General features: G+C 40.2%; 1 protein-coding gene across 1 annotated transcript; it reads left to right on the forward strand.

Moving 5' to 3' along the window:
* The first annotated feature begins 4,801 nt into the window (after positions 1–4,801).
* LOC116894376 (olfactory receptor 13A1-like) lies at positions 4,802–5,755 on the forward strand. Its single transcript, XM_032896085.1, has one exon. The coding sequence runs from the start codon at positions 4,817–4,819 to the stop codon at positions 5,753–5,755; it is 939 nt and encodes a 312-aa protein (XP_032751976.1). The 5' UTR covers positions 4,802–4,816.
* Positions 5,756–11,292: the final 5,537 nt, after the last annotated feature.

The following is an 11,292-nucleotide window of genomic DNA, read 5'->3' on the forward strand; positions in this document are numbered from 1 at the left end:
AGCATTCTTGAAAGTGTTTCCTCGGGGTCAGCACACAGAAGGTGCCTCCTGCTGGCAGCCAAACACAGTGGTTTGAGAGTCAGGCAGGCGGTATTGGTTTTGAAGGCATGAAGAAGTCATCGAGAGCATCTGCAGCTTGGCTTTCTGAAAGGCCAGGAGAGGCCATTGAAAATTATTCAGCCTCAGTCGCTGTTGAACCCCCCAGGATTGAAGGTATCGTGGAGAGAAGTTGAGGCTTGACACCATGAAGAGAGCCAAGAAGACCATGAATCCTAGATATTTAACATTGAGTTATTTATACTGTTTGAGTGTTGTTTTGCTCTGCTTGGATTGTGACTGTGCCCTGGTTCTTCCCTCTTGAAGTAAAAAAGTATTTGGATTACTTTTTATATTTTATTTTATAGAAGCCCACTTTTATTTTTATTTTATTTATTCATTTTTTTTTTGGTTTGGTTGGGTTGGAGAGAGAGAGAGAGAGAGAGAGAGAGAGAGAGAGAGAGAGAGAGAGAGAGAGAGAAATGGATTTTTTCTTTTATTGAAAATAGGTTCTTTTCTCTCACAATATATCCTGAATATAGCTCCTCCCCACTTCTCCTCTACTCTGTATCTACCCTAATTCTTCTCTCATTAGAAAATAACAGGTTTCTAGGAGATAACAACCAAACATGAAAACATATAAGATGAAGCAAAAACTTTCATGTCAAAGTTGGACATAGCAGCCCAACAGGGATAAGGAGTCCCAGGCAGGCAGAGGAGTCAGAGACCCACTCATTTTCATAGTCATGAATCCCACGAAAATACTAAGTTGATAGCTATGATAGCTAGAAGACCTGGCAGAGAGCCACACAGGCTCTGTGCTTCCTGCTTCAGTCCTCTGTGAGTCTGCTTAGTTGACTCGGGAGACTTTGTTGAGACTTTGAATGTTTAAAAGGTATTTGGAATAGTAAGAGATTTTTGGATTTTTACATAGACTAAACTTTTAACTTTTTTGGTTTGGTTTTATTTTGATTTTGGCTTTTTGGGGGGTTTTATTTTTCAAAGTGCAACATTTAATTTGGGCTGGCTTACGAGTTCTGAGGTTCAGACTATTATTATCCTCGTCCTAACTTTTGACACTTTGAGCTGCTAAAGACTATAGGATTTTAGGTTTGTAATATGTTTTACATTTACATTACAGTGACTAAAATTCAGAAATATGAGATCTTGTGGATGGACCAACAAAAGGAAAGATTATGTCCTAAAAAGTACTGTGTGTCAAGTTGACAAGGAGTCAATTGTGCTGGCCAGTTTTTTGTCAATTTGATCTGGGCTAAAGTCACCTGAAAGGAGGCAACCCTGGTTGAGAAAATGCCTCCATAATATTCAGCATTAGGTGAGACTGTAGAGCATTTTTTAAATTAATGATTGATGTGAGAGAGCCTAGCCCATTGTGGATGTGGTCATCTCTGGGCTGTAGGGCTGGATTTCTATAAGAAAACAGGCTGTCTATGTACAGAAGCTGTATATGTTGTTGCATGTGAGCCCATTTGTCAGTTATTGAGCTCAGTACCTGTACTGCCATGGTCCTGTTCAGAAGGTCTTTCTGGGACAATTAGTTGGAGCAAATTCCCCATTTCTATCATTTTTGGGGTGTTGGGTCTTACACTAGTTCTTGACCTACTTGAAGTTTGATTTTATACAGGTTGAGAGATAAGAATTTTCTTTTCTTTTTTATATTTTTATTGGATATTAGATATTTTTATTTACATTTCAAATGTTAACCCCATTTCCACCCATAAACCCCATATCCCAATCCTCCCTTCTTCTATAAAAGTGTTCCCCCACCCATCCACCCACCTTTTCCTGCCTCCCTGCCCTGACATTCACCTACACCGGGAGTCCAGCTTTGATAAGACCATTGATGCCCAACAAGGACATCCTCTGCTAAATATGCAGCTGGAGCCATGGGTCTGTCCATGTGTACTCTTTGGATGGTGGTTTAGTCCCTGGGAGCTCTGCTTGATTGGTATTGTTGTTTTTATGGGGTTGCAATCCCCTTCAGATCCTTCAATCCTTTCTCTTACTCCTCCAATGGGGACCCCATTCTCAGTTCAGTGGTTGACTGTGAGCATTTGCCGCTGTATTTGTCATGTTCTGGACAAGCCTCTCAGAAGACAGCTATACCAGACTCCTGTAAGCATGCACTTCTTGGCATCAGCAATGCTGTCTGGGTTTGGTGGATTATGTATGGGCTGGATTCCCAGGAGTGGCAGTCTCTGGATGGCCATTCCTTCACTCTCTGCTCCAAATTTTGTCTCTGTATCTCCTCCTATGAATATTTTTGTTTCCCCCTTCTAAGAAGTACTGAAGCATCTACACTTTGGTCATCCTACTTCTTGAGCTTCATGTGGTCTATGGATTATACCTTGGGTAATCTGAGCTTTTGGGCTAATATCCACTTAACAATAAGTGCATATCATGTGTGTTTTTTCTACCCAATGATAACTTGGTCACGGAGGAAGTAAAGAAAGAAATTAAAGACTTTTTAGAATTTAATGAAAATGAAGGCATTACATACCCAAACTTATGGGACACAATGAAAGCAGAGCTAAGAGGAAGACTCATAGCTCTGAGTGCCTCCAAAAAGAAACAAGAGAGCATACACTAGCAGCTTGGCAGCACACATAAAGCTCTAAAACAAAAAGAAGCAAATACAGCCAAGAAGAGTAGACAGCAAGAAATAATCAAACTCGGGGCTGAAATCCACCAAGTAGAAACAAAAAGAAATTTCTGTTTAATCATCCTGTCCTTTTTCTAGTGTGTAGTTTTTACTTCCTTGAAATTAAAACATGTGTCCATGGGTATGTGGACATCTGTCTGTGTTGTCAAGTCATCCTATACATTACAATTCTCTGTCATATCTTCTTCAGTGTGTCATTTAGAAATCAGATAGTTATTTTTCATGTGATTAGATATTTAGAGATGTGCTGTTGATGCTAGGAGAAATCTACCAGATAACATGTTTTCCACAGGTTTCAATTAATATTTAATCTTTCCTTCTAGCTCAGCCTAAGGTACATCTTTATCAATACTTTCTGTACTCTCAAGGAAGTACACCGTGAGAATGGAAGTAAATAGCACACATATATTGATAAAATCAGGAAAATTTTTCACAATTTCAGCTTTAGCTGAATTAGCTAGGGAGATCAAGATATTGCCAAAAAATTTTGAAAGATTCATTTTTGTAATTCTGTTCCTGTAGAAACACTTGCAAGACCAAACTATTCATTGATGCTCTCTAGTACAATGGAATAGGAGGGAGAGGAAGAGAAGTGGACAGACACAACACTGTCCAAATGATTGTAAAGTGGAAATGCTATATTTGAATATCTCTAGTTTAAAATGGAGGCACACATAATGTTTAAAATTCAGCACTTGCTACTAAGGTGGTAAAAAATAGGTTGTGAATATTACTGTGGAAAATATATATGAGATAAAATGTGATCAAAAATAGAAGTAACTATGAAAATAATTGCCACTAGCATGTTAATAAATATTGTAGAATGTGTTCATACATAAACTTATGAGGGAACCTATGGAAATGATTAATGGAGGTGTCAGATCAACCTTCTATGTCAAACTATAGAGTATATTTTGCTGAAGAATTAGGGAGGAAATATAGTGAATTTGCCTAGGGGCCAAGGACAAATTATCTTAACGTGCATATACTATACTCATTGAGTGATGGAGGAGGAAACTGGAAATGTTAAAAATGATAAGACCCCAGAAAATATGAGCCAGATGAAAACAATGGGAACATGAGTTAAAATGTTGGGGAAGCTAGAGTTAGAGGCTTAGAGGACCAGTTGGATAATGGAGGTAAGAAGAGGCAGAACATGATTCTTGGCTCACAGACCAGGACTCTACTCAGGATCTATCAAGTGCATAGACTACAGCTAAGATGATGGAAGTCAGGGAGATAGATCTGTGCTCCAAATATAAAGCTCCTTGAAACACTGGATAGCTGAGAGTGAACTTCTGTATAAGGACATTGAGAGCACAAAGAAACATCTGTAAACAATGGCAATGACTTCGGCTGTGGGTATGTTGACTTTGAAGTTACTGTGATTCATTGAGACAAAAAAGGCCACAAAAGTATGATGGATTATTAGGTCTAGAATTGAGAAATGTTCTCCTGGGTGATAGATTTGAAGTATGGTAGAGTCAGGACAGTTTCCATCACAGTAGAAGGCACATATTACTAAAATTCAGAAAATACATAGCTATGTGGCCATGAGAAATGATACTATCAAGTTGAGATGTGTAATTTAAAAAATTGCTTAAAATATTATAAAAGGCTAAGTGCCAGGGAACCTAATAGGCTGGATATGAAAGAATGTACAAAACTGATCTCAGTGAGTTCATTAAAAATTGTCATCATATGGAGAACACGTGCTGTGGAGGTAAAGGGTACAGCTGTGTCACCAAGCGCTGTCCACAGAACACAAGGAAGTAAAGCATAGGCATGTCCTGAGTGAAGATACTTCATTAATTCCAAATGCTCAAGATGAGAGGAGCAGATGTCACTCTTGATTCAAAACAGTGGGATAGGGATTGTAAGTGGGGAAGAAAAACTAAATGAAATACCTGTGGCTTCTAATTGTGTGCTACAGACAACAAAAGACAAGAGGCTTCCATAAAGGATACACATTCATTCTTTCCCTTTCTAACAGCAGGGAAATTTGAGATGCTCAAGGTTCTAAACCAGACTTTGCAGTGGTAAACTGTGATATTTTCTCAGCAACTGCCAGACACAGTTGTGAAACAGATATTCTCCATGATGATGTTGAGTCCCAACCAAACAGTAGTGACAGAGTTTGTACTGGAAGGGTTTTCAGAACATTCTAGTCTAAGACTTCTCTTGACAGGCTGCTTCCTGTCCCTCTACACAATGGCTCTAATGGGCAACATTGTGATCATTGCTTTGGTCACGTCCAGCACTGGGCTCCACAGTCCCATGTACTTTTTCCTATGCAACCTAGCCACCATGGATATTGTGTGCACCTCCTCTGTGCTTCCCAAGGCCCTGGTTGGTCTACTGTTTGAGGAAAACACCATCTCCTTCAATGGATGCATGGCCCAGCTCTTCTTCCTTCTGTGGTCGTTGTCTTCAGAGCTGCTGCTGCTCACAGTCATGGCCTATGACCGTTATGTAGCCATCTGCTTTCCACTCCACTACAGCACTAGGATGAGCCCACAGATGTGTGGAGCACTGGCCATGGGTGTATGGTCCATCTGTGCTCTGAATGCATCTGTGCACACTGGTCTAATGACACGATTGTCATTCTGTGGCCCCAGGGTCATCACCCACTTCTTCTGTGAAATCCCCCCACTCCTCCTGCTCTCCTGTAGCCCCACATATGTGAATAGCATTATGACTCTTGTGGCAGATGCCTTTTATGGAGGCATAAACTTTGTGCTAACCCTGTTATCCTATGGCTACATCATTGCCAGCATCCTGCGCATGCGTTCTGCTGAGGGCAAGAGGAAGGCTTTTTCTACCTGCTCATCCCACCTTATTGTGGTCTCTGTGTACTATTCATCTGTGTTCTGTGCCTATGTTAGTCCTGCTTCCAGCTACAGCCCTGAGAGAAGCAAAGTTACCTCAGTGCTGTACTCAATCCTCAGCCCAACCCTGAACCCCCTCATCTATACACTGAGGAACAAGGACGTCAAGCTCGCCCTGGCAAGACTCTTACCCTTGTTCCCCCAGTAAGTGGACATGTGCAGAATATTCTCCTGACCTGGACTCTTTCTAAACATGCTTTGTTGAGGGCAACCTCATGGAGTGGTGTGTCCCTGTTGCTGTTTTTAAAAAGCCTTTGTCTGATGCAAGGACTAGACAATTCCACTCACTGTAACATCAAAAAAAAATTCTTAAAAGCAATTTAAAGAAAACACTCACGTACCATTTCCTGATAAATACAAACCATTTCAAAAATAACTGAAGTTTATCTAAATGGAAGTTCCATGTTCCTGTACTGGAAGATTTTCAGTGAGTGTCAATGGTGATTGTCACAAAACAAAAGCATTTCATGCAGGGACTCTCTGTAAACTTAACAGGCGCTTGCTTCTGAGCTATGGCTAATAAATCTAAAATTCATGAGGACACTTGAGAGGCCAGCGTGGCCACAATGTCTTGGGAAAAACCAATGTCTTAGATTCTCATTTCACAGTTTCCTATGATCTCTGAAAATCAGATGGTATGGAGAAAGAGATAATCTACGAAGTAGAGATAAAGTTTGTTTCAAAATGAAGTCACATATGCCATACAGCATACTTATCACAATGAAAACAATCAAACTCGTGGGAAAGATTAATTATTTCCAACAAAGAGATTTGGGGAAATTGGATGGATGTCTACATGCAAAAGCTAAAGCTTTATTCACATGATAAAAAAAAATAGACTGTAGACCACAATGCTAGGTTAAAACCTTCTTGGGCATGCAACATCATTTAATCACTTTGTTTCCTCTCCTGCAACCCTTCTCAGATCCTACATACCTACCTACCTACCCACTGAGTACTTGCACCTCTCCTTCTCTCTAGCAAACAAAATGCACAAAACCCAAACCAATAAGAAGAAACAATACCAAAACAAAACAAAAGCATGCACACACACAGAAAGCTATGGTGATAATAAAGGATAATCGCTATGAAATACTGGCTTTGGCCTCTTCTGACTGTGTGCATTATTTGCTTCACCTCCAAGTCATGTTTTTTGCTGTTTCTTCTGGTATTCGTCTTTTTACTATAATTTACGCTATAAAGCAACTGACAGTCACCCAAACACAAGTATACAAATGGCCGCAAACACATAAAAATATACATGCATACATCTCATGTATGTCTCCTTATCGTGAGACATGCCTTATGTCATGTGAACATGACCTACGATGTGTAACACAATATAGAAGTGACCCTCCAGGATAAGCATTTCACAAAAAGACACCAGACACTGGTGTCAAAGTGAGAAATGTGACTAAGCAAGCTCCTGATGTGCCATTGTGTCTGGAAAAGGGATATTGTGCCAGTGTCTGGCTCTTGTCTCACCTCTCTGTATTTGTATCAGGGGACATTCTGTAGACATCAGTGGCTGTCAAGCTCAATCTCCTATTTTTTTTCTTTTTCTAATTTATTGTATATATTCTCTTTATATCACAATATCATAACCCTTCTCCTTTCCAGTAGCCCCTCACACAGATCCTCCATCCATTTCCCCCCTCACATTCTCCTCTGAGTATCATCCCCACCCCAAGGCCCCCACACATGGAGTGGATATATACATATTTTTAATCACTGGGTAGAATTTCATTGTGAAGTTGGGAATAGTTCTACCTCACGATCACGTTGTACCACTCCTGGGCATATATCCAAAAGGTGCTTCACCATCCCACAGGACTAGGTACATTACACACCCTACCTCCTACTCCCGAGATCAGACAAGGTGGTTCAATTAGGGCAACAGGAGCCACAGGTGGGTAGTTGAATCCCACTCCAGTTGTTGGGGGACCCACATGAAGACCAAGCTGCACATCTCTTACATACATGTGGTGGGGTGGGAGGGGTTGGTTGGTGGTTAAGACTCTGGGAGCCCCCAACTGTGTAGGTTACTTGATTCTGTAGTCTTCCTGTGGAGTCCCCGTCCTCTTTCAGTCGATCAGTTTTCACCCAACTCTTCCACAAGACTCCCTGAGCTCCATCAAATGTCTGGCTATGGGTCTCTACATTTGTTTCCATTGTCTGTTGGGTGGAGCCTCTCAGAGGACAATTATGAGGTCCTTGATCCACTTGGACTTAAGCTTTGTACAGGGGGATAAGAATGGTTTGATTTGCATTCTTCTACATGCTGACTTCCAGTTGAACCAGCATCATTTGTTGATTATGCTTTTTTTAATCAGATGGTTTTAACTACTTTGCCAAAAATCAACTGACCATAGGTGTATGGATTCATTTCTGGGACTTTGATTCTATTCCATTGATCTACCTGCCTGTCTCGGTACCAATACCATACAGTTTTTATCACTATTGCTCTGTAATACAGCTTGAGGTCAGGGATGGTGATTTCCCCCAGAAGTTCTTTTATTGTTGAAGAAAGTTTTCATTATCCTGGGTTTTTTTGTTATTCCAAATGAATTTGCAAATTGCTCTATCTAACCCTATGAAGAACTGACTAGAAATTTTGATGGGGATTGCATTGATTCTATAGATTTCTTGTGGCAAAATGGCCGTTTTTACTATATTAAACCTGCCAGTCCATGAGCATGGGAGATCTTCCTTATTTCTGAAATAATCTTCTATTTCTTTGTTCAGAGATTTGAAGTTCTTATCATAGAGATCTTTAAAGTGCTTCATTACAGTCACACCGAGGTATTTTATATTATTTGTGACTATTGTGAAGGGTGTCATTTCCCTAACATTTTCTCAGCCTGTTTGTACTTTGAGTAGAAGAAGGCTACTGATTTGTTTGAGTTAATTTTATACAGAGCCAATTTCCTGAAGTTGTTTGACAGGCTTAATTGTCCTCTGGTGGAACTTTTGGGGTCATTTAAGTATACTATGATATCAACTGCAAATAGTGATATTTTGACTTCTTCCTTCCCAATTTGCATCTTTTGACCTCATTTTGTAGTCTGATTGCTCTGGCTAGGACATCAAGTACTACATTGAATAAGTAGGAAGAGAGTGGACAGTCTTGTCTAGTCCCTGATTTTACTGGGATTGCTTCAAGTTTCACTCCATTTAGTTTGCTGTCGACTACTGGTTTGCAGTATATTGGTTTTACTATGTTTAGGTATGGGCCTTGAATTCCTGATCTTTCCAAAAATTTTAAGATGAAGGGATATTGAATTATGTCAAATGCTTTATCAGCATCTAATGAGATGATTATGTGGGATTTTTTCCTTTGAGTTTGTTTACACAGTGGGTTACATTGACGTATTTTCTTTTTTTTTTAATTTTTTCCCTGCCATCTTTACTAAAATGAGTATTTCTTATTTACATTTCAAATGTTATTCCCTCTCCCAATTTCCAGGCCAACATCCCCCCTAGCTCTACCCCTCCCCTTGTATGTGGCTGCTCCCCTCCCCATCCTTCCCCCATTAGCACCATCCCCCCAACAATCCTGTTCACTTGGGGTTCAGCCTTGGCAGGGCCAAGGGTTGCCTCTTCCACTGGTGCCCCTACTAGGCTATTCATTGCTACCTATGAATTTGGAGCCCAGGGTCAGTCCATGTATAGTCTTTGGGTAGTGGCTTAGTCCCTGAAAGCTCTGGTTGGTTGGCATTGTTGTTCATATGGGGTCTCAAGCCCCTTCAAGCTCTTTCAGTCCTTTCTCTGATTCCTTCAACAGGGGTCCCGTTCTCAGTTCAGTGGTTTGTTGCTAGCATTCGCCTCTGTAGTTGCCATATTCTGGCTATGCTTTCAGGAGAGATGTACATCAGGTTCCATTCCTGTCAGCCTGCACCTCTTTGCTTCATCAATCTTATCTGGTTTTGTGGCTGTATATGTATGGGACACATGTGGGGCAGGCTCTGAATGGGCATTCCTTCAGTCTCTGTTCTAAACTTTGCCTCCCTATCCCCTCCTAAGGTTATTTTCATTCCCCTTTTAAAGAAGAAGTGAAGCATCCACATTTTGGTCATCCTTCTTAAGTTTCTTGTGTTCTGTGCATCTTAGGTAATTCAAGCATTTGGGCTAATATTCGCAAATCAATGACTGCATACCATGTATGTTTTTCTGTGATTGGGTTACCTCATTCAGGATGATATTTTCCAGTTCCATCTATTTGCCTATGAATTTCATAAAGTCATTGTTTTTGATAGTTGAATAGCATTCCATTGTGTAGATGTACCACATTTTCTGTATCCATTCCTCTGTTGAAGGGCATCTGGGTTCTTTCCAGCTTCTGGCTATTATAAATAAGGCTGCTATGAACGTAGTGGAACAGATGTCTTTGTTATTTGTTGGAGCATCTTTTGGGTATATGCCCAAGAGAGGTATATCTGGATCCTCAGGCAGTTCAATGTCCAATTTTCTGAGGAACCTCCAGGTTGATTTCCAGAATGGTTGTACCAGTCTGCAATCCAACCAACAATGGAGGAGTGTTCCTCTTTCTCCGCATCCTCGCCAGCATTTGTTGTCAACTGAGTTTTTTATCTTAGCCATTCTGACTGGTGTGAGGTGGAATCTCAGTGTTGTTTAGATTTGCATTTCCCTTATGACTAAAGATGTTGAACATTTCTTTAGGTGCTTCTCAGCCATTTGGCATTCCTAGCTGTGAATTCTTTGTTTAGCTCTGAACCCCATTTTTAATAGGGTTATTTGTCTCCCTACGGTCTAACTTCTTGAGTTCTTTGTATATTTTAGATATAAGCCCTTTATCAGTTGTAGGATTGGTAAAGATCTTCTCCCAATCTGTTGGTTGATGTTTTGTCCTAACAACAATGTCCTTTGCCTTACAGAAGCTTTGTAGTTTCATGAGATCCCATTTGTCAATTCTTGATCTTAGAGCATAAGCTATTGGTGCTTTGTTCAGGAAATTTTGTCCAGTGCCCATGTGTTCCAGATGTTTCCCTAGTTTTTCTTCTATTAGTTTGAGTGTATCTGGTTTGATGTGGAGGTCTTTGACCAAACAACGTGATGGCGAGAGGCAAGCACAGAAACCCAAGGAACAGAAACCAAGAATACATGGCATCATCAGAGGACAATTCTCCCACCAAAGAAAACACTGAATATCCAAACACACCAGAAAAGCAAGATGTTGATTTTAAATCACATTTGATCAAGATGATGGAGGGCTTCAACAAAGACATAAAGAACTCCCTTAGGAAAACATAAATAAACAAGTAGAAGCCTATAGAGAGGAATCACAAAAATCCCTGACAGAATTGCAGGAAAACACAATCAAACAGGTGAAGGAATTAAAAATGGAAATAGAAGAAATAAAGAAAGTACAAAGGGAGACAACCCTGGATACAGAAAACCAAAGAAAGAGACAAGAGGCCATAGATACAAGCATCACCAACAGAATACAAGAGATAGAAGAGAGAATCTCAAGAGCAGAAGATTCCATAGAAATCATCGAAAGAACTGTCAAAGATAATGAAAATGGAAGAAGTTACTGGTCCAAAACATACAGGAAATTCAGGACACAATGAGAAGATCAAACCTAAGGATAATAGGTAAAGAAGAGAGTGAAGACTCCCAGCTCAAAGGACCAGTAAATATCTTCAACAAAATCATAGAAGAAAA

Source organism: Rattus rattus, chromosome 2, assembly GCF_011064425.1.
Source record: "Rattus rattus isolate New Zealand chromosome 2, Rrattus_CSIRO_v1, whole genome shotgun sequence".
NCBI lineage: Eukaryota > Metazoa > Chordata > Mammalia > Rodentia > Muridae > Rattus > Rattus rattus.